Source organism: Phodopus roborovskii, unplaced genomic scaffold (genome assembly GCF_943737965.1).
Source record: "Phodopus roborovskii unplaced genomic scaffold, PHOROB, whole genome shotgun sequence".
Lineage (NCBI taxonomy): Eukaryota > Metazoa > Chordata > Mammalia > Rodentia > Cricetidae > Phodopus > Phodopus roborovskii.
In genome coordinates this window covers 1,433,371-1,458,120 of record NW_026126481.1, presented here as the reverse complement: position 1 = coordinate 1,458,120, position 24,750 = coordinate 1,433,371, and the positions used below count along the sequence as shown (strand labels likewise).

At 41.1% G+C, this 24,750-nt stretch overlaps 1 protein-coding gene across 1 annotated transcript in view; it reads left to right on the top strand.

Annotated features, from left to right (window-relative positions):
- Positions 1 to 24,750, top strand: part of Pcsk5 (proprotein convertase subtilisin/kexin type 5) — a 409,247-nt gene that overhangs the window by 179,302 nt on the left and 205,195 nt on the right. Inside the window, exons 8-9 of the mRNA XM_051194065.1 lie at positions 7,609 to 7,821; positions 17,948 to 18,048. Of these exons, the coding sequence (XP_051050022.1) occupies positions 7,609 to 7,821; positions 17,948 to 18,048 (314 nt within the window). The remainder of the gene's footprint in view (positions 1 to 7,608; positions 7,822 to 17,947; positions 18,049 to 24,750) is intronic.

The window sequence follows — 24,750 nt, the reverse complement described above, 5'->3', positions numbered from 1 at the left end:
ATGTTCACATATGTGTAAGTGCCCAAGAAGGCCAGAGGCATTGGATCCCCCAGATTCCTCTGGAGGTGGAGTTACAGGAAATTGTGAGCCACCTGACATGGGTGCTCGAACTGAACTCAGGTCCTCTGCAAGAGCAGTGCATACCCTTAACTCCTGAGCCTGCTCTCCAGCCCCTCAGAATCAGAAATAGAAAATTAATGTTGTGAGTGCATTTCTTGCTTCCATGAGCCTGACTCTGCTGAAAGTTAAATCATGGCTTTGTCTTTGCTGAAATGATCCGAGAGGTAGGGAGTTGGCAGATGTGACAGTGGCCTTTGGGAATGCTGGAGTGAGTGATTGCCCAGAACAGCTTAGCTGGTACTAACTGTTGGCTGCCATTATTTTTGTGAGTGTATGACATGCACAATTTTGTCTTGGCTGCTTGAAATGAGGAAGTGAGAATGAACTGGACCTATGTGACTTCCCTTCCAATCACTATTAGCAGTCCTTGGACCATGGGATAGAAGCTTGAACATACTATGTATATACTAACGGGATACCATGCTTTGTTTTACACATTGTGCAAAGTTTGAAACAGGTGAAATGTGATTTCCAAATTTACCTTCTCCCAGTAAAAATCCCCCTTTCAACTTTTTGAGATGATATGTTTCTTGGTAAGGAAGATGAAGTATGAGACAGCAGGAAGTCTGAATAGCCAGCAGGCTGATACTTTGGCATTCTTGATTAGCAAATGAAATAAAACAGGAGAGAGGGTTTTCTTTTTAATTAGCTTAATCCTTGGTTGTTAAGCAGTATTTAAGCCACATGGTAAAGTATTTTCAGGGACATCCAGTGTCAATGGAGATCACACTGAGTGAGCCATGATCCAGCATGCCTTCTCCCAGCCTATTTCTGATACGTCTTCATCCCTAGATACTATTCATAGCACATTACTCAGCTCCAAATTTCTATTACTTGAAATGCTTGCATGGACAGAATATGTGAAAATAAATAAAGTACTTTGGATAAAGAATATTTATTTCTGGTTTTGACACCCAAGTTTTGTTTCTTCATAGATACTCTATTGTCATTTCTCCTTGAAAGATTGATTCTTCTCTCCAATTTACATCATAAAAATACGCAAGTAAAAGAAATCCAAAGCACAATATCATTTCAGAAGCCAAGAACCACTCCTCTGTGCACATCTGTGATGTATTAGATGAGGCTCACATCTGTAAGCCCCAGTATTAGTGACCCCTTCTAAAGAAAGCCCATTTCCAAAAATTAGGGTTGATTAAGCTTTTATTATTATGATGCTTTTGTTGTTTTGTTTGCAGTTGTTATTGTTGTTGTTGAGACAGTTCATGATAAATATCCCAGGCTGACCTCAGACTCACTATGTAGCCCAAGCTAGCTTCTATGTTATGGTGATTCTTTTGCCTCAGCCTCCTGAGTGCTGGAATTGCAGGTTTGTGCCACCATAATTGGCTAATTCTACTAAGATCTAATGCATTTATATTCTATTGGATATGATAGGCAAGCAATTCCCTTTAAGCAGTTTCTATTCATTCAATGAACATAAAAGGAGCATTTTCCAGGAACTAGAGAGTGAGGAGCTCCATATTTCCAGGGCTGTTAACTTTCCTTTACAATGGCCTTTGACCATGTTGCTCACTGTCCAAGTGTCACCTTTTAAAGTTGAGCACAAGTCTACTCTAGCTTCCTGAATTCCATGCTGCTAGTCCATGAACTAGAACTCGAACAACATTGTGAAAAAGCATTAAGTGTCAGTTACACCGAGCATTTAAATATCTGCTACTCAACTTAAAATATATTTAAACATAAAACAATAAGAATAAAAGGTCGTTTTTATTAGAAATGCTTGTCGCAATGACCAGCAGCTGACTCCATAGTCTTTATTGGGCTCTCTATGCCTTTAAAAACTGAGATGACTGCATTGGGTATGCTCAGTGAGCATATAAAATTCATTTTTATTTGTGTATGGTTGCATAAAATTAATATGGTTGCTAATAACTGCATCTAATTTTTCAGTGTTTTATTAAAAAGTCAAAGAACATAAAATATGACTTTTAAATACTTGGCTTAGTAGTCTACTATGTGCACAGAAAACTAGCATACAAAGGAGCCCGTTCAGAGCTGAGGAAAAGGGCAGCTGAGATGGGCCTGATTAAGGGGGAGTGACATGCTTGTGCATGTAGCTGGCAGGAACACAAAGCCGAGGCCCAGTAATGCCAGCTCATAGACACCTTCCTTCGTGCATATTCAGTGCATTTCTTTCCACAAGGGAAGTGGAAAATAATTGTATTTGCATTCCAGTTGTTCCTATTTAGCATCCCTTGATGGTGTGGGATGGGAATGACAAGACCATGCCATAGATGGCCTTTGCTGAGTCAGGTTCAACTGGGACTGTGCTGGGAGCCCCCTCAGCAGATGCATGAAACAGATACTTGAAATGGGGGACTTGTGGCCAGGCAGGAGCGAGCCTGAGGCAGGAGGTGTGGCTGAGAGAATGCTTTTTCTTGATTGAGGCGTTGTTGAAAGTGAATTTAAAGGAGCTGTTCTTAGTCATTAATTGGCGTTTTTAATCTTGAGATTTAGACTCACAACCTTTGCTGCCATTAAATCACCAAATAAGTAAACTCCACTGGATGGCAGTTTGAAATTCTGAGGAGTTATTAAACATTTTTATTTTGGCTTTTGATGTATTGTTTTGTTTATTAATTTACCTTTAACCTATATTTCTAGACCAAAGCTATTTCACTCACGCAACCCTGCGCTGATCAGGAAGCATTTTGGAACTGATAGTAAGAATGTCATGAGTGTCCGTAAGCTTTAAAAAGAAATAGCTGTTGCTTCATCTCTCAGCTACCAAGTCATTCATTGTAGGTGCCAGTGTCCCTCCCCAGTCTTTGCCTTTTAACTCTGGAACTCTATATTATAGGACACAAAGACTCAAGGTTCCAATGACCATGGGATAAACAAAAGCTTACAGAGAGCACTGTGTTCTTGGCTCACTGAGGGGAGGGAGCTGCACAGAAGGTAAAGAGAGGCCCACACAGTTTGAATCAACATTGATAGGGTCTCATGTTTCTAATGTGTCCTGGGTAAATGACACAGGACTCATCATTTCATGTTCTTGGTTTCTTAATAGCATTCTCCACCTTGCTGCCGATCACTATTTTGTTCTCAACAAATACAGAAGCCATACCTACTCTTGTCTTCCTATTATGTTTTTAATTGTAAGAAGCCTCTAATATTTATTCATTGTTCTTCAAGAATACAGCTAAGCAATATTGGAGAAGGAATGTCCTACTAAAATGCCAAATAAAGTCTAATATCATTGGAGAAAAAACTAATTTTAAAGATAACTTTAGTTTCATCATACTAGAAACTTGTCAACCCCCACCCTCCAGGAGTAAGATTTTATTAGCAATCCAGTATAAAGTGGCCACAAGAAAAGCCAGATCCTTCTTATCCTGTAGTAACAGTGCTTATGGAGTTCTATACATTGACTTTTTAGAGAATATGAAAACACACACACACACACACACACACACACACACACATTCTCATTGAGACACACAATGAAAAAGACTGTTTAGCATTTAGCTGAATGGGGGCCTGCGTGGATTTCACAATGTATTTTGCCTTAAGTTTCCTGACTCCTTTACTTGGCATGAAGTTCAACTGCAGGCTTGTTTTGTTTCCCATATTAAAAAAACCAAATTGCAATCATAATACTTAACCAAGCTAAAACAGTGACATTACTACTTATCCTTCAGGAAAAATATGTCTCAATGCTCCTTTTGATCCTCTGTCCACTTTCCCTTCAACCTGAACCCTGCACTAAGATTTCCTTCTTAAATTACTCTAAAGTTTTCAAAAAATAGGCAGACATATGCTGTTTTTCAACACATATGTTTTGGTTTGGGGATATTTCACACTAATGCAAACCCCCTGTGCCTGGCAGTAAACACGTCTGTGAATTGCTAATTGTTTTAGATTAACCCCAGAGATGTTTGGCAGACATGGTTATGGTGTTTTCATCCCACAAATTTAGCATTTATTTCTGGGACTTTGATCATAAACCCTCCACCCAGGCGTACAGGTCAGATGCCCAGTGGAGAGAATGGCCAAGCATCCTTCATCCTGTAGGTCTCAGGAGGGTGGATTCTGCCTTCTCCTCTCTGCTTGTATTCTTCAACTCTGGCTGCCTTAACAAAACAGTACTGGCTAGGTGGCTCATGCAGTAGAGCAATTTTCTGCCAGTTAGTCCTAGATGCTGGAAATCTGCAGCCCCAGGCCCATGAAACCAGATGAGTCTTGACTTTTACATGTCACATGACCTTTTCTTTGTGGCCACATTCTGAGAGTGTTTTCTGCTATCTCTTTCCCTCTTTATGAGAACTCCGGTTCTGTATGTTTAGACTTCACACTGATGACTTCGTGTACCTGTAATGACATTGGGGAGGTACAATTTAGTCCCTATGACATACAAAGGGCTGCATTGGCTCTAGCACTCTGATTTCCCCTGACCAGACACACCATCAATCCACAAGTTCTGAAACACCAATCTCTGTGGCTTCTGTCTGTGGACTTCAATGTCCTGATAGAATTGGCAGGAAATGGGTTGAGAATAGAAGGAGGCTCTGCAGGGGTAACCTTAGTTTAGGATAGTTTCCCAAATCCTAGTACCCCTCCATACTTGGCCCCAATGACTTCTCTCTCCCCACGCCCAGAACTCAGAAGCCTAGTGAACATGTGCAGTCCTTTCAGATTTCTGTACTTATCATCTTTTGTTTATTTGTGACACACAGTCTTTCTATGTAGTGCTGGATGGTCTAGAATTCACTACATAGCCCAGTCTGGCTTTGAACTTACAGAGATCTGCTTACTTCTGCCTGCCTGAGTTGGGACTAAAAATGTGCCCTACCTAACCTGGCCCTTTATTTATCTATGTTTGTTTATAAAAGAATTCCCCACCAATTATCTGTTTGATACAAGGAAGTCACCTCTGTATGGGACATTTTTAAGACAGCAGCAATCCATGATCCTTTCATCCTTTTAAATTGCTAAAGGACACCTTAAGTGGTGTCATAATGCCTCTATAGCAGTGGTTCTCAACCTGTGGGTCATAACCCCTTTGGGGGTTGAATGACCCTTTCACAGGGGTCACCTTAGACCATTGGAAACACAGATATTCACCTTACAATTCATAACAGTAATAAAATTACAGTTATGAAGTAGCAAACAAATAATTTTATGGTTGGGGTCACCACAACATGAGGAGCTAGGCATTAGGAAGGTTGAGAACCGCTATAAATAATGATGTCATTTGTGAATCTTGCAATAATAGAGTGTCTACTGTTCATACTTATGAGGAGCCACATTAGGGTTGAGGTTTCCTGAAGGATTTGGGAGCTAAAACCTATGTCCTCCCTGTTAGTACTGCTCAGGATCAGACATGCATCCTTTGCTTATAGGCCCTAAATTTGTGCAGGATCTCAAAAGAACAGGAGCTAGCCTGCTCTTAGATTCCAATTCCAGGCTTGAGTGAAGAAACAAGAGGCTTTACTAAAAACAGAGAAGTAATCTCAATCCAGTCCCATTTGCTCAGGATACAACTCTAAATGAATGGCTTAGGTTCTGGCTCCTGTTCTAAGCTTGGCATTAGTGAGCACTTCTGAGATGCACTGTTCATTTCTAAAATGGTGATGATATAATAGGCTCGTGTTGTGCACTGTACCATCTGCTAATTAAAACTATCATCTATTACAGTATTGGTTAATTCAGGTAGGTCTTCTGCCTTTCCATGCATTCTTTTGACCTGCCCAGGTAAGTTGCAATATGACCATGCTATTGGCCAATAGAATGCCTCTCGGTCTCTGAAAGAGGGAGTGTGCTGTTGATAACTGGAACATTGCTCATTCTTCTGGCTGTCTTCTTACTCTGAGGTCTAGGTGTGAGTTTAACTGTTCACACTGAGGTGAGAGACTTCCGGCAAATGCTGGACAAAGCATTGACCAAGTCGTAGTTTATGATGGTGTGATCATGTCTACATTCTTCTAGATTTTTATTATTTCTACAGCCTAGGTTCTCTAAGTGTTATGATGGGAAATCAGGGGTAGTTGAGCAGACAAAGATGTCCATTAGTTATAGCAACTGGGTCTCTCTCTGGCAGTTACTGTCATTCTTGTTTTCTTTTGTTTGGGGGAGGGAGTGTAGACAACATTATAATTTTACAGTTGAAAGAATAAAAAGAAATATGTATTCATCTTGATCTCATCAGACTATAAATATTCTGTCCCCTAAGGATTCAAGATCAAGAAGAATTTATTGTGCAGTCTAGATCCTTTGCTGTCACTATATTTGGCTTTTTAAATGAGCAACTTTCACAAAACGGTGACCAAAATACTGACAGAAACAACCTGATGCCAGAAAAGCTTACTTTGACTTTCAGTTTCAGAAAGTTTTAGCCTATTCTGTGTGGAAAGTGTAGTAGACTGGCTTAGTCTACCATGGAGGCGAGGGTGAGGGATGTTTTCATCCCATTAGACCAGGTCCTTGTCGTAGCCTACAGAGGCCACCATATGGCCCTATGTTAATCAGCCAGACCTTGTATCCTGCAGGTGCCAAGGCCTCCCCGAATAGAGTTACCAGCTGGGAAACGAGTGCTCAGAACATGAGCTTGTCGGGCCATTTTAGATTCATACTATAACTGTCACACATGTTTCTCCTTCCATGCTATGGCCTTGAAGAAAGACTCAGCCCTCACCAGTGCATGATTTTATTCTCAAATGCTAAGTCGAAGATGATGGGTTTGCTGTAGACATCCTTCAGTGTGCCTTCCGGCTTTAAATTGATCTTTTTTTAATTCTTAGGAATTTAGGTAGCAAAGAGGCAAATATATGTTTTACCTCATTCATCATTGCTCTCCTTTGCTGCTATTCATTACACTATGTAGGACTTCAAGGTACTCTTGCAGCAATTTTAAGATAGAAATTTTAATGGAAACCGTGCCTCACTTCTTAGCATTTTGGGGAATGGTGAGTTGATCTATTCTATAAAGCATGATATAACACTACTGCCTTTCCAAACAATAGGATTTGGCATAGACTTCTTTATACTTTGTGTTCTCAAGTATCAAACAACATTACATTACAACCTCCCTTTACAATAGGTGTGAAGATTTAAAACAATATTGATTAAATCAAATCTGAAGTCTGTATTCAAATTTGTCTTTCCCTGATACATCTTTTATCACTGAGAATCGTCACTAAAGCTTGATACTTCAGTTCTTCATTTCCATCATAGAGGGAAAAAAGTGTTGGCTTCACATATTTGTTGAAAATTTCAGCCTGAGTCTGTAAAGCAGTTATAATTATGCTAAGTTTGTAAATGTTGATCATTCTTAGTATAACATTGCCTTTTTTTTTAAGACAACTCTCCTTAACTTTCCTCCCCAAGGCTTGTTAAACCCAATATTTCATTAAAACTCCACCACTTTCATTCTTCAAATACTTGGTTTTAATGGTTCTGATCATCTCTAAGTCTACAACCTGGGGTTCCTGTCTTCTCATGTCTCTAACTTTCTCTATCTGTCAACAGGGGCGGAGAGGCCTTGGCTCTGTGTTTGTCTGGGCATCTGGCAATGGTGGAAGGAGCAAAGACCACTGCTCTTGTGATGGCTATACCAACAGCATCTATACCATCTCCATCAGCAGTACAGCTGAAAGTGGAAAGAAACCATGGTACTTAGAAGAGTGTTCATCTACACTGGCCACAACCTACAGCAGTGGAGAATCCTATGATAAGAAAATAGTATGTAACTTTTGAGTGCCTATTACTATCCATTTCTTCAGTGTTCACATTGAAAGACAAAGAGAGATCCATAAATATGTAGAAATAGCATATGGAAGCTACAGTTCAGATTAGCTGATGGTACTAAATAAGTCACTGTGAACATTAACAGCCTGTCGCTGATTCCTGGAAGATGCTTGTCTGGATCGTGATATCTGAGTATTAGTATACCATTGACCATGATTAAGCTTCAGTTTTATAAAGAGCAATTGATTGATCTACATTTACACTTATAGTGGCAGAATAAAAACTAGAATCAACATGTGATTCTCAGCTTAGTACCCCTTTCGCTAGTGTCTCATGTAGCTAATTCATTATGAACAAAAAAGTCTATAAGAAAACTCACAATCACACATTTCCCTGTCTGTATCCATGTGATCTTCATCTACAGACCAACCAACCACACCACATTGAAATTACCTTGAAGATATTTTTTAGTAGTCTTTATTCAGTAAACAATACAGTATTGCAAATGCATTTAAAGCACTTGTGGTATATTAAAGCAATCTAGAGATTGGGTAGTGTCTAAGGAAGGATGTGAGACATACTATGTACTATGTCATTGTATTTTACATGCCAGACTTAAACATTCACAGATTTTAGGGTCCCTGAAACCAGTCCTTTGCAGATACCAAGGGGCTGTATTTATCCAATTTGTACTAACCCTGTGCCAGCTGTGCTTTTCTAAGTCTACTGTAGTCTTCTGAATGGGGAATTATGGAATTGCAGTGATGTGTACCCTGTTCACTCCCCTGTACTGCTGTCTAGCCAAACAGCTAAAGAATTCAGAGTTCAGGTTATTAGTTCAGCCTACCTGAGTTTGTGTCACTTGAGCCATTTTCTTATAATGTGAGGGTATAATATTTTGTAGTTCATAGGGCCATTGATGAAATAATTGGGGGAGACACAAGCCAATAAAAGACTCAGCCTAAGCTGAATCTTAGAACTCCTACCACAGCGCTGCTAATTCTAAAGGTCAAATTCCATTCATCTTCTCCTGATTATGGTTGTGTAAAGTGTCTCAGGATTCATCTTTCAAATGCCCAGCTAAGCTGTTGCATGTAATGTTTGAGGAGTCACACAGGGACGGGTCACACTGTGGAGTGGCATCTCATATTTCAGCAGCAGTGGGAGAGCCACTGCAAGTTCACTCTGCCAACCCCCAAATCCAAAACCCTAAGTCCAACAGCTATGTAGCACTGATATGACTCCACAGTTGGAGACTATTTAAAGCATTAAAATCATTTAAAGTATATAAAGTTATAGACAGGCTGTGTGTGCAACATGTTCACGTGAAGCATAAAGGAATTCTAATTCCCCAAATATTTCATCCTGTTCAAGCATCCAAAAACCTGGAGAAAAATTCTGTAGTCCAAACACCTCAGGTTCAGAGCATTTGCCTCTTGTGTGAAGGTAATTTATAGGTATTAATCTCCTGTTAATAGCTTGTTTGTTGTAAGATTTTTATGTCTGGTTTCCCAATTGTATTTTAGTACATAGTTTAGTTACATTTCCTTAATTCATCCCCAATGACTGGATTTAAAAAATATTCATGAGTCTGAGGATGGAAAGATGGTTCAGCCATTACGAAAGCTGGGTTTGGTTCCCAGGATCTACGTAGCAGCTCACAACCATTCCAATCCCAAGCTATGCAGTGTCTTCTTCTGACCTCTGTGGACACTGCACATATGTGGTACATAGATGTACATTAAGGCAAAGCACCCTGTATGTATACAAGTCCATCTCTCAGTACCTCCTCAGTCATTATCAATGAACTAACTCTAAACACAAAGTAAAATACATAAGGAGAAAGTGCAGAGATGAAGTTGACTTCATTATACAACTGTAAACATCTGGATATGTCTCTTTTACTTTTCGATAGTAAACTGTGTATCCCCTAGCTTGTTGCTCCTGTCTTCCAGTGCTCTGTGACACCCGTGTCTGCATCACGAAGTGCCTGAGAAACTCTGGGATGAGAGTTTAGCTCTAGAGTCTGAGGATCTACAGCAAGCTTACACTTGCTCCCAAGCATCTTGTGACTCGTCCAGTTCTGTTGTTCCCTGTGGCATCATTGCTGTGGGGATGGTAGTTCCATACATGCCTTCTCTAAAAGAAGCTTGTTCTCTAGTGGACAGATTATCAAAACAGTAGGAAGTGTGCCCCACATCTCTGATGGAATGCATCACATGATAAGGGAAGCAGTTTCTCATTACAAAGGCCAAAAACTTACTCATCTCTGCATTTTTCCTTCTCTCTGTCTAGTTCTTCAATTCTTTTCTTTTTTGACTGTACCCTCAAAATACCCACAATTGGAGAAGAAATTTGGAAGCTATTTGAATAGCTACTTTGAAGCTATTCTGACTTCATACTGACTACCTAGTATTAAGCCTCAGAGTCTTGACCTCACCTGTAAAATTGAAGTGACACCCACATGGCCTGAGAGATTCCCACCAGACAGTAAGAGACCAAGGATAGTGGCAGCCTGAGTCTGAGTGCCTGTTGTGGGTATGGCTCTGTCAGTGGCTGGCATCATTTTCGTTAGGCCTGTCCAGCCTTCTGCACCCTGGAAGGTTACTTGGTCCCATCTCTTTTCATAGAGCTTCTTGTTGCACCTTCATTTTTCCAATCCATAAAATCCTGTGGTCTGTTCCACCAACCCCATAAAGAAAGCCACTGTGATCAGGAACATGTTCACAGCCTGAACATGACTGGAATTGGCAGCAACAGCAGAATTTTATGGTCCAGCTGACCCCCTTTCCTTCCAGATGTCAAGATGACGAATAAGCCCACAGTGCGCCCAGGACCTTGCCACCACCAGGCTTTGAACCCAGACGCCTGTGGTCTCTGGGTGATGCCTGCATCCTGTTAGTGGCATCCTTGATTGAGTGCTAAGGGGGTGGCAGTGTCTTCTTTGTACAGGGTCCCTTCTCCGAGCCATTCATTTCCTTCTGTCATTTGCTGCCTCTCCAGAAAAACACAGTTGTCATTCTTCATTCCTAAGAGCACCTTTGTGATTTGAACCGAGACAGCTGCTGAGAATCTGAGGGACAAGAAAGATCTCTCGTCTGCTTCTGGGAAAGCACTTTGTTAAATAAACTTTACATATCTGGGACAAAAGGGCTTTTCATGACTTGAAAGCAGGAAAGCTTGCTCTGGGTTTCAAAATACAGTGAGGACTGCTATGTCCTGCCATTACTAGTAACTCAACAGTAGGTTTGGGGATTATATTCACACTCACATAGACTTGGGACCTTGGTGTCCTGACAGCTTATTCCAGCAAATGAAGCATTCAGAATGTTGAGAGTCTAACAAGAAACTCTTTCTAAACAAAATGATCAGGAATTATTATTGAGTGTTTACAAAAAAAAAAATCTCATTTAGCCCAAGCTGATCCTGTGGCCCTTCTGCCTCAGCCTTCCTAGTGCTATGATTTCTGCAATGACTTGTCACATCCGCTAAACAATTATTTTTTTTAAGATTTATTTTCATTATTTTTAATTGTGTGTACTCTGAGAGCTGTGTGTATACACATTAGTGCAGGTGCCCTCGGAAACCAGATGTATCAGTTTCCCAGGATCTGCAATTACAGGTAGTTGTAAGCCAGTTGACCTGGGTGCTGGGAGCCGTGCTCGGATCCTCTACTAGATCAGTATGCTCTCTTAACCACCGAACTACCTCTCCAGCCCACCCTGACTAGCTAGTTTAAAGCCATGACTTGAAGTAATGTTTTTCTCAACATAATTGTGTACATAATATTCTGTATCTCGTGTGATACATTTGCAGTTGCCATAACATGTCATAAAAATGTGGCCCTTCTCATGAGAACCTGACACAGCACTCAGCATGTTGGCTGCAAACTGTCATGGTATCATGAAAATCCTGTGGAAAGGGATCGCCTTGTTCAATTCACAGATGGGAAAGCAGAAACTCGAAAGGCTAGGAAAAGAAAACACACAGCTGGTCTGTTGGGAGTGCCTAGATTCCAGTCAAGCCGAATGAGGTCCAAGCCTGGCTATCATCAGTGTGCCGTCATGCACCCCACACTTGTCAGGGCCATCCAGTGTGGGGCTATGTAGAGATGGGTGCTTGCTGACCTGGTGTTCTCTTAATAGCTGTCTACCACACTTTACTACCTTGCTCTTCCTAATCGAATTTCTGGCTGCTACCCTTTGCATCATCTCCTCTGTCAAACACACAAACCTGAAGCAGTGTTAGCAACAGACTCCCAAGGTGGTGCCTCTGTATAATCAAAGCAGGGCTGCATCCTCTTCCGAGGGCTTCTCTGGGCACGTTGCCTGGTGCATCCGTTGAGCTAGGCATCCTCACCTTTCATTTTCCAAAGGCATGTGCCTCTGAGCTCACTGCATGCAGGCTCCTGCCTTCCACCACCCTCTTCTCAGTCAGCTTCGCTTCCCAGTATACTTAGTCTCACTTGACACTATTGTCTACACTCTTCATTTACTGTCTGCTTTGCATGCCAGAGTGGAAACTACTTGAGAACCAAGAGGCTGCTCTTGGCTAGAGCTGGAGCTCCATAAGTGTCCATGCAGAAATAGCCATGTAAAAATAACCTTCATGGAAGGTAAACATTTATCGAGATATTTACTATGGAAAAACATAAAATTTATGCCATACAAGCAGTCAAAAAATTTTGCCTTTAAGCCTCACTATTTTCATAGCTTTCCCCAAATATCTACTGTAACTAAAACTCTATTCAGTCATTCCTGTTTGAGGAAATTACCATTCCTTTAGAACCTGACCCTGAGTAGTTTGTCCTGCTGATTAGGTTTTGGGCTCCTTTGGGCTCCTGTCTGGAGAGATTCCCTGAGCCACATTTTGAGCATTCTGCTCTCTTCTTCTGATATCATTTTACTTCTATATGTTCAAACACACATGCAGCCTGGAATATGTCGGCGGTGGCCACATGACCACTCCAAGTAGAGGAATTACCCCACTGCTCTCAATGATTCCAAGCACTCACACGCCCCCTGCCGTGGTGCCCTGCTCTCCATCCTCCTCCTCCTCCTCCTGTACCCACTCCTGTTTCAACCTGTTCACATCAGATCCTTCTCTGCCCTCTCCTCTGCTCCTTTGGGTTTAGAAAATATCTTTCTTTCTTTAAAAAAAAAAAAAGAAGAAGAAAAAACTCATTCTTTCTGTTTCATGAGTAAATAAATAGAAGAACAAGTCCAGATGTGCTCAGTAGTTTGACCCACATTCTCCTCAGAACATCACAAAGCATACAGGAACTGTGCTGGCTTGCTGTACCCGCTTGCTGGCAGGCTAGGGCACCAAGGCTGTTCTGCTGTCACTAAAGTCATGGCTGGAAGTCTGACTCTTGCTCTTGTCCTCATGGGTTGACTGCACTCTAAAACTTTGCTTTTTCTTACATTGCTGGTTCAGAATTTAATATTTTCCCCACTTGCTGGCTGCTTTGTTGCTGTGTATCCTGGAACAAGTTAATTAGCCTTTGCTGAACCTCCTCTTCTTTAGCTGGTAATGATATAATACTTTCCTTGTAAACGTCCTGTGGTTGTGTGGAATGTTCTACACCCAGGCATATTTCCTCGCTCACCATCAGTTGCAAACAGTGGTAGTTTGAGAAGAAGTCTTGAGTCTGGAATTGTGATGGCTACACTTTAATTCTCGGATTGGTTTTTGTTTTATTTATTGGTTGGTTGATTGGTCTGTCCTGTCCTGGAACTCACTTTATAGACAAGGCTAGCTTCAAAATCACAGAGATTGCCTCCTTCTGCCCCCCAAATTCTGGGATTAAAGGTGTATATCACCACCACCTGGCTAATTCTTGGGTTGAGATTAATACCCACATAAATTTTCTGGGATGATACTAAGTTTCTTAGAGTCCTGAATTTGAATAGTCTGAAGAGAAGTGACCTTGAAGTGTTTATAAATAAATGGAAAAGTTCATAGTGTAAAATGAAGCGAGGTCTAAGGGAGCTTGATGCAAGCAGTTTCGTTCCACTTAGCAAAGAAATAATTGCTTCTGTTGCAAAATGGAACTCAGCTGTACATTACGGGTTATAGAAATGACACAATACAGGTTCCCCTTTTAGATAAGCAGCCTCACCCCTTGCATTCCACATCTCTAGGGTCTCTTAGTAATATGGGAGTGGTTGGTGTTTTATACTGAATTATTCCTAATCACTGAATTCTGCGCCAATCTTGGTGACATCTATGGGCACCGAAATCATTCAGTGATTCTTATTTCTTTTCATGTCCTTGTGCTTAATATTGTGCTACCCCTAGCTCGTTGTCTCCACCCTTCACCACAATTGTTGTGTCTAACACAGCTCAACAAATGCATTTCCAACCCAAATCCAAGTAAGCACTAGGAACAAATTCAGACCAACAGACAGCAAAATCATTTCATGTTTTAAAAATATCATTTCAGTTGCTCTTTAACAGGTATAAGGCAATCTGGCACCTTCAAAATAAAAAGGATCACAGAGCACCAGGGAGAGAGGACACTTACTGTAGGTTGCCATAAAAGCTTGTCACTTAGGGCTCAAATCAATCTGCACTGGGATTCCCTGAAGAATGGTATCAGGCAACAGTCAAAAGCCCAATCAGCTCCAATAATGAACTGTGAAGTATTAGGAAATAAAAGCCTAGTGAGAAAAGTGATGCTTCTTCTCATGGATCATGGCTAGAGCTGAACAATACCCTGCCTGGCTCACCAAGTAAAGATGACATCCTTAATGTTGTGGAGCCCAAAACCCCATCTGCTGCTGATCCTATGAGGCTGGAAATCTAATTTGCCCATCAGGATAGCTTTGATGTGCTCAGGGCCCGCATCCTCTCCAGTTTCCTTCTCAGTGATGGATGCAAATGATATTTTCTTGAGCAACTTCAGTTCTTTGGATACAAGTTCTGTTTCTGATTTGGGTGGTGAATTGAGGGAATTTGGAGCAGGCAAGACTGCCACTGGGATTGAGACCAAATCCTGAGACATTCTCGAGGCAGTCTGATGCAGGAGCACATCTGCCCTATGTTGTGGGCTGTATGCTGGATGCCAGTTTCCTTCCAGGTGCATTGATAGATCCTATGTTATGTATCCTGTGCCTTGTGATGAGTGGGGTTACCCCAAATTGTTCTGGTTTTAAAGCATCATTTTTTTCTTCTAGATTGCACATTCCACTGTGATCATTGCTTTTTCTTTCTGCAGATAGACATAAATATTCCCTGGTACTCTGGCTTCTTTTAGTGGTGAGAACCTTACCTTAGATGCTCCTGGTAATTTACACCTGGACATCTCTTTCACTGACAGTAACTTCCCATTGAAATGACCCAGCTGGAATTCCACTTAGAGCAGAGAAGGGAGGGAATGTTTTTGTTTCTTCTTTTCCCTGAGTCTTTTAACCTCCAAGTTCCCATCACCTTCCTGCTCCACTCCCTTCCAACTCCTTTCATTTAGTTCAAAAGATTGAAGAAAAAAAAAAGAGTTTAACAATGACTTGAATTCCACACAAAGTTGTCAAAGTTGATAGAATTTGACACACCATTGGTATATCTAAATGTAAGCATATATATGTGTGTGCCTGGTACTATAAAATGATTATGCATGTCTGTGCTATGGATACTGCATCCTCAACTATTTCCTGCTCATGTTTGGCCAGAGCTGGCTATTTGTGAGGTTCAACAATGCTGAACACACTTCTCGGAATGTTTATTGTGAACCTAAGTTTGTGCATTGAAAGTGTCTGATATAGCTGAAGAATAAGTAGGGAAATAGAATCTAGTCACAGTTCATTGAAAAAAAATTATCACTTACACAAAGAAATATGACCATGGGATGAGGTAAAATACTAAAAATGTTGTCTCTCAAGACTAACTCTCAAAAGCAGAGACTCTGGAGACCTAGAAACAAGCCCTTTCTGTGTCTTCCTGCTGGGCTTCACCTGTACCTCAGAAAATGATTAGAGGTCCCCCATGATAGAAAGTGGGGTAGAAATTCTTTTCTAAAAAATTACTTATGACTTGTGAGCATATGCTATGTGAGGGTAGGAGCAGATCTCTTCGTCTACCTTTACATGATGTTAAGATATCCAATTCAGTTTGCCAGGGTTACATAGTAAGTGTTGTACCCACTGAGCCACCTCTCTGCCCCAGCAACCCCACTTCAGGTATTATATTCAAGGGCACTTAAAATCAGATTTCCAAAAGTGTTCTGCATTTTGTGTACATCTGGAACACTGTTCAGCAGCCAACGGTGGAAGAAAGCCCAATGTCTATCAACAGATAAGGGATTTGGAAAATAAAGCACAATAAATATTTGTCTGTTTGGGGGGGGTTGTTGTTTGTTTTTGTTTATTTGAAGAAGGGCTTTGTCACGTGCTTCAGGACACCATGTACCTGAATTAATCCAATCAGTAAGAGACGGATTCTAAGTGATCTCATTTAGGTGAGGTACTTAATCAAACACACCACAGCAGGAACCATAATAGTAATGGGAGGCAGTTGTTATTCTGAGTTTCATTCCTGCAGATGAGAAAGGTCCTAGAGACCCAAGACAGCGGTGCTGTAGGTAACGATGCCATACACACAAAAACTGCCCAGAGTGTTAACTTACATTACACCTTTTTAAAGTCAATTAAAAGCCTACGAAGTTTCTTTACATGTTGGTGAGTACAGTTCTGTTCACCTACATACCCATATCTCTGTGGTTCTAAATATTTATTTTCCCACTTCTTTTGTGTCAGTGTTCATACTTACATGATACGGGTCATCTGGCAGCATTCCATATGCCAAAAGAGACAATGAACATGCTCCGTCGTGGAAAACTGTGTGAGCTAAGATGCTGCTCTAGGTCTACACCACGATGGAAAATTCCGTTCAGACTCCTGTGGCATAGAAGAGAGTCCTAAGGGTGATTGTGGGGGAGGGGTGTCCACCAGCTTCCTAAACTAATTTCAGCTCATCTCAGTCCTCTTAGAAAGACAAAGGATGTGCATTCTTGTGCCTCCACTCACCTTCTTTCTGCTCCATAATACTTTCCCATCAGCTCTCTTCTCTGTAATGTGTGGTGACACACTTGTGTTCGTGCCAAAGAAAGGGTTACTGATGTCATCCAGTGACAGCGGCATGTCCACTGATTCATTTCCCCATCAAACACAAAATCAGTCCCAAGGGGACAAACTGGATTGCTGTCCAGGAGGGAAGTTTTTTTTTTTTTTTTAATCTGAGGGGTAGTACAATGGTTTCTAGAGTCATATTCTATAGTACTTAATTTTTCTTGTTAAGGAGAATTTAAATTTTAATTTTCTTTCTTAGCGAGACAATAATGAAACACAGACTGGGAACCATTGCCTCTGATGAATAGTAATACAATTCAGTCAGAGCTGAAGTGAACTGGATTCGAGCCAAGAAAATAAAATGATCTAGTTTTCACATTTTTGATTGCAAGGTAAAAATGGAAAAGTAGCTAATCTCTTGTATATAATGTAGAAGTTGACACTGCCTTATCTATGTGTCAGATACAGGAGCTCAACCCTTGCTTTTCCCGTCCATGTGAAACCTTTAAGGAAGCCTTGACTCATCCATGCAACATTCTTATGAATTCTACAAAAAGTCCACAAGCAAAGCTCACTTGTGAGCAGGGACTTTTTCTTGAGACCTGCTACTCCCCCAAACTTATAATTTGGAGAATGGAGAAGCTGTATAGTTTATCCTTTCATCTACTGACCCCAGGTGTGGTGTCTGGGTGTTCATTTAACACGTTTAATTAGTTTAAAGTGTGCGTCAATTGAAAATTTTCCACTTTAATCCAGAGTGGAACTGAGGTGGGACACACAAGGTACTTAAACTGCAGACTCTCAGGAGATATGTGCATGACCTTGAGGTCCTGAGCTGTACTTCGCCCTGTTCCTGTTCTGCTTTTAAAGAAGACAGTTTCCAGTCAAGTTTGTCTTATACAGGCAATCCTTTGGGGGAAAAAATAGTCAAAGAGGTCTGGAAACATTGAATTTGAAATTTATCTCATATTCCTCTCCATCTACTTTGTAACTAAACTTCTTGCTATGACCCAGGCTGTCCTCGGGGCCTAAATTTTTTCACTTTTGTTTTTCAGATCACTACTGATCTAAGGCAACGATGCACGGACAATCATACTGGAACATCAGCCTCAGCCCCCATGGCTGCTGGCATCATTGCCCTAGCCCTGGAAGCCAAGTAAGCCTTGCTCTCTCTGTCTTCACTGGTGATTAGCCCCTATCTTAAGACTATTCTCCCTTCCCCAGGATTATACTCGTTAGTCAATAGGCCAATGTTTAAATTTTCAGTGCTTTGGGTTTCAAACATTTTTTTTATTGGCAGGAATAGTGGCTCACACCTGTAATCCCAGCATTTGGGAAGTTGAGGTAGGAGGACTGCAAGTTTGAGACTAGTCTGGGCTACATAACAAGTTCCAGGTCAGCGCAAGATTCATAACAAAGGATATATTATGAGACTCTGTCTCAAACCAACAAACAAAAGCCAAAAGAACAAATAAGCAAAACTCGTTCAAAGAGGAGTCTGGGGTTTCTCTGTGCTTTGAAAAGCCGGCAGTGTGGTTCCTTCCTTATGGAACCGCAGTATTCGCCAGTTGGCTGCCACAGTCTTGTCCTATTGGTTTTCCTTTTAGTCCTGAATGTTCCTGTGAGCCTCATACAGGTTACTAATGCCTCCCTTTCTGGTCCCCTTCTCTCTGGCTCGGCAAAGTAGCTCAGAGTCTAGGGCAACAGTGCTGTCAGGGATTGGTTCAATAGAACAGGGTATGTCAAAGTCACATGTGATAGGACCCCACAGACAAGGACAACACAGCTTCACTCCTGGCCCACCTAGTCAAAGTGTTCAAAAGACCTTTGGGAAGGACTCCATAAACTGTTTGTTTGCGACACCTCCTCTTCTCTCAAAACAAATGGGTCAATTTTTGAGAACCTTGTACAGACGTGCAACCTCTTTGCCTCAGTTTCAAACCCTGAAAGTTCTCTTGTGAATTTAACACCCAGATTTATTTGATAAGCCAATTTCTTGCTATTTCTGCCTGTCCTTATCCCACACATTGTGAAGATGCCTATCTTCCCTGTATAGTGATGACCTGCTGGCTCACCTTACTGGAGGTTTTGTGTTATTCATGAGTTCCACACACATCTGGTCCAAGGATTTTTTTTTTAAAAAAAAGAGGGATTTGAGGGTCTATTTTCTAAAGGTCTCCCTTCATGAAGATACTAAGAAAATAGAACTGGAGTAAGGACATCAGCATTTTCCAAAAGGAGCCTTGAATTCCTCTTCTGGGGATGATGCAAAACTGTTCTGCCTGATTGCAACTAGGGGGTAGATAGCACTAGCAGGTGAGAGGGAAGATATGTGAGGCTAAGGAAGTTTGGGCCTTGATGTTAGAATGGGTTAGTTCATTCCCAGTACCCAAATGGCTCCTCGCCATTTGTACTGCCTTCCTGGTAAGGAGATGGGAACTAAGGTTGGTGCCACCCCAATACAGAGTGCCTGTAGCATGTAAAGCCTGGCACGTTAAGGGAAGCCAAACGCCACCTCCAAGTAGGGTGCCATAGCTTTGGGTGGCCGCCCACCTTAGCCTTTTCACTGGATGGTATCCAAGTTCCCATGAACCTTTGGGTTCCTTTTCTGACAAGACTAAATTTTAAACATACTCTAATTCTTAACATGCTGGACATTTGAGTTTGGCAAAGAACCAGCATTTACTCTCTGAAACTCTCACTTTACAACTTTTCTCTCGGTGTTCTGGCAGCAGAAGTGAGTTAAGTGTCTGTATTTTTTAATTTGCTGGAATCTGAATAGGATTTTGGAGGTGGGGGGAATGATTTTTTTCCCTGAAATTCTAGGTGGTTTCTCTGTAATATTTTCCTATCCATGAAATATTGAAGGGAAGTAAAAACCTGGAATTCATTACCACCTCACTCCTCCTTACAGACCAGAATCTCAAACTCAGATTTGGCCTCCCAACACATGACTGCTGCTGGACATGCTAAGCTGACTCTCAATTCTTTGAGAAATTACTATAACCACATTTTTTTTCAATGACAGTTCTTTTCAACACCATTTAGGCTAGCATGCACAATCCTTGTTAAGCCCCCCCCACTCAGTGACAAAGGGTCATCTGGAGGCTTCAGAACATATTGAGGGCATCTGTCTTCCTTGCTTTTCCATGTTGAGAACTTAGCGTTTGTTCCTGCCAAATTGTCACAAGTCAAGGGTAAGCTATAGTCTCCAAATACAGTTTACCTGGAAACCATTGTATTTTAAGAGTTTGAGCAAGCCCATTCAGTCACCACCCTATAATAAGTGTTAAATAAACAGTCTTATAAAATGAGAAGGAATAGGCATTTCCTTGTAACTCTATTGATTTGACCTACAGTCCAACCTCTGCCTGTAGGTAAAGCTGAAAATTACAGGCAAGAGGTCTGAGTTCTCTAGGAGTGGGTCAGTAGTGGCATGAAACCAGCATCAGAATAAGCACTGGGGTTGGAGATTGAGTAAAAATTATCTAAAAGGAAGAAATTGCAGAGAGGAGCTCAAATAACAGTGTACTGAGGCTGCAATTGCTCTCCAACTAAGTCTGGGCGATGCCCTGCTCATTACCCACTTCCTGAGACCCTAGCGTTGCAATCTTCTCTTATAGTCAGTAATGATGGGCCTTGGCATTTCGATATTCAGCCTTTACAAGTGCAAGCCATTGGTGCTCCCTTGAAGGGAAACAGGAGAGGAAGCTGCAGCAGACGAACTGCTGCTTGCAAGGCCAACCTTTCCAGGTGTTCAGCCTGCCCACACAGTTTGCTAAACAGCAGATAGACTGAACCTTCAGGTCAGCTTGCTGCAAGCAGAGAGGCTGATTCCTGTTTAACTGCATGGCCCCATTACCCCTACCCTGAAAAGACAAATGTGTCACTAGGTTGCTGCGTTTGCTTGGCACAGGGACACTGGGAAAAGCTCACATACCCAGCTTCCCCTAGCCTGCTTCCCCTCAGGAATTTGTTGAGGTCACTAGGAATGCAAGGCACATTATTGATGGTAGGATTTCTTTTATCGGCCACAGCTAAAAACAAAGAACAAACACAAAAGAGAATCTGATCAGTTTAACATGTACAGATAGATTTCTTACCCAAACATAATGACCATTAGGTCATGAAGTAATTTTTCTGTGACAGCTCATAGGATTCACTGAACATCATTGTTCCTTTGGATATACAAACCTTACCTTGTAATAAATGAAGATGCAATAAGCCCCTGTATCCTTAACTAAAAGATCAGCTTCTAGGCTGGTTGAGACAGCTCAGTGGGTAAAGGTACTTGCCACCAAACATGAGGACTTGGGTTCAGTCCCTAGGACCCACAGGGTGATAAGAATTAACTTCTATAAGTTGTCCACTGACCTCTATAATCATGCTTGATATGTGTGTGTTCCCCAACATACATATGTAAAAAGAAGTAAATAACAAAATGTAATTTCTTAGAATTGAAAAAAAAAAATAGAATGGAGGATCATTGTTTCTTGGGTTCACATTCATAGATCCCATCAACCACATTCTAAAGTTCTTGAGAAAAAGATGGCATCTGTATTAAAGGTGTACAGCCATGTTTTTTCTTATCATTATTCTCTAAGCAGTGCAGTAGAACAACAACTGTCTTAGTATCTACATTGTCCTAGGTGTTAGGATAATCTAAAGATGAATATAGTATGTGGCACTGTGCCAACGTTACTTGCAACACTGCATCATTTTACAGAACGACCTGATCATCTATGGGCTCTGAGGTTCGCCAAGGGTCCAGAGGCCACTGCCCCACAGGAATGATGGATTCTGTTTCCGAGAGTCCATGATGCTTGCTCTTCCTCCTTCTCTGTGAATCTTGCCTCTCTGGTTAACTAGGAGACTTCTCCCCTGTTCCCTTATATTTCTAAAGCCCGTGAGGAATTTCAAGATAATTCAGCTTGAATGGGAGAAAAATTACCGTGTTAAGTGTTTTCAGCACATTTATCCCTTCAGAAAGTTTATAGTATGCCAGGATTTGGGATTTTGTAGATTTAAAATAATGTCTTGGCTTTTTTAAAGCTGGTAAACAGGAAATGCAGAGTCAGTAATTGCTAGGGAACTAATTGCTGTGGAGGCCATTTAAAATGGTATGCTGCCATGGAATGAAACTGTAGTTCAGGCTGGAGTGAGTATTGTGGGGAGTGGGCCTCTTCTTGTGGTAAGTGGTGAGTGTGTAGCTGATGTCAGCTAAGCAGTGTGGATGGTGCCACATCCACAGGTGTCTGCATCCAGCTCAGTGCTCACCCGCAGCCCTAGACTCAGAGGACAAACAGCAAAGAGAAAATGATGTTTCCTGTAAAACAATTTATAAAATTAAGAGAAGTGACATTCAGAAAAGCAGAGTGCTTGGAGCAATATGCTGTGTTTTGCTGAAAACTGGCACAGAAAAGTAAAATGTCAACATGAGCTCACAGAATTCAAAAGCTGTGTTCACTATTGCAAAGGCTCCTTCATTGGAAGAGTAGGGAATACACTTTCAGTAATCAAGGAATTTATTCTACAGAGTGACTGGCAAATAAGAGAGACTGAGCCTGGTAAGAAATTAGAAAATTATTTAAGATATAGGAGTTATGCCAAGAAAGACCCTTCCACAAAACCTTGTTTTAAATTATCTGAAAGCCTTTTCCTCAACTTTCATCCCTAAGTAGGCTACGGAATAGCTTACTTTGGGAAAACTTAATACATCTAAATTTAAACTTACAGAATAAACAAATAAATATACTGTAAGTGTCCCTGGTACAAATTAAACTTTGGCTTCTCTAGTGACTTGTACACACCTGTACACATGTACACATTACCAAATGTGTTTATCCACTTTATCTCTATTACCTGTCTGTTACATCTAGTGGTATACAGCAAACACAGACTATAGAATATTCTAGATTGTTTTGATAATCATTGTGGTACTAAGATTTTCATGTGTAATACTTCCCTATTGGAATTAAGGATTATCTTTATTTGTGTTTAGATTACAATTATATTCAACAGTAGGGGAAAACCTTAAGGCAGTATAATGCATACAAAGAGAATTGGGTAGGTCGTAATTGAGTTCTTTTTTGTTTGTTTTGTTTTGTTTTTTAAGTCATTAGTTATGAAAGCTAAAATTTTGCCAGGGATGCAAATGTTCTCTGGCAGATATACACAATTCATTCTTGAAAGATAATAATAATAATAATAATAATAATAATAATAATAATAATAATAATACTCAGAGGAATGACTGTGGACCTCATAAGACATGGTTGAAAACAGAAATGGTTAGTTTGATGATTCGAGCTGGGGCAGTGTTCTCTTTTATGTTTCTCACGTCATCTAAGCATTCCATCTTTAACATATTCATTCATCTATTAAAACAGTTTTATTTTTCTACAAGAGGACTGAGCCCTGAATCACCTGGCAGAATTGCTTTACACCCTCAGGGTCCTTCCACTGATGTTGCTTACTGGGAGTCCCCCTCTGAGCTCCTAAGGGAACTCCTTCCACCTTTGTTCCTGAGTGGGAGGGAGCATGTCAGGCCCTGGACAGCCCAAGTGTGAAGAGCATCTGCAAAGCCAAAGGATGATTCACACCGTCTGCTATGGCTTTGAAATAAAATTCTGAATAGTCTGCTCTCAAGAGATTAAACAGTCCGCAGCTTTTATCATTTAAAAAGCCCATCCATGCCGATTTTGTGTAGTTCTGTCTTATCTGTGTCTTTTGCTTCCCCTGTCCCTACAAGCTATCCTGTTGGTGTGTAAGAAAAAAATAGAGGGCAATGCCCTAATGTATGACCCACTTATTGCAAGTTACCTGGGGCTGTTGAGAAAATACCTGGAGTTTGTTACAGGCTAGTTCTGAGTTAAAGCAACTCACTGGGAGCTTCGGACTCCTAAAACTGAGCATAGTCTGGGGAGATTGTACAAGAAGGGCTTGATAGCCACAAGCATTCCTAAATACCAGGATTAGCATCTGGGTAATGAGATCCTGTAACCAATCTTATCTTCTTTGTTGTTGTTGTCATCTTAATTAGAAGCACATTTCACTCTGAACTGTTGTGTTGAGAATTTCCCCAAGAGCCACATTAAGCTGTATGAAATGTGCCCTGGGTGGGGAGCACAAATGTCTTTGATTGTGGGGGTAGCATCGGAAAGGATATACCCACTCTTTTTTTTTTTTTTTAGGAGAGTTTTACTTCATTTAGAACTTAGAAAACTCATTTTCACTGAGACATGCAAACACAGAAGCCCAGATTCTGAAGGATCACAAGGACAAGGGACGAGCATTGCATTCCCCCTTTCTAGTTACTTAATAGTTTCGTGTATTGGAATACTGCAATTCAGACTTGGAATTCAGCTGAGGTTTCTGGCAGGAGAAGGATGAGTGAATTAAAAGGCCATCAGGAAGGAGAGTTGACAAGGTTTATGGGGTTAAAAGCAGCACACATTTCAACTTGAGGCTGAGCAGACAGAGCAGAGATGTACTGTCCTGGATTGTTCCCTATAGTGAAATAATTGTAACCAGACATACAGAGCAGTTACCACAGGCCTTCTGCCAGGACTGTGCATGAAAATAGCTTTGTTATGTCTACACACACACAGACAATACACTCTGCCCTCTAGCACTTTTCAACTTCAAATTATAGAGAAGCCAATTTCCCCTGGACTTGCCTGACTTTGTTCCTTAAGTAACAGTTTCAAACAGGATGACTTCCAAAGGTGTCCATTATGGCTGGAAAAGCCCTGGTCAACAGGCTCATTCACTTGAATTATCTTGAGAGTTAGCCAGTATTTCCATCGCCTTCACTAAGATGAGAAAACAGCACTGTGTTGGAGACTTGAATGGTTGC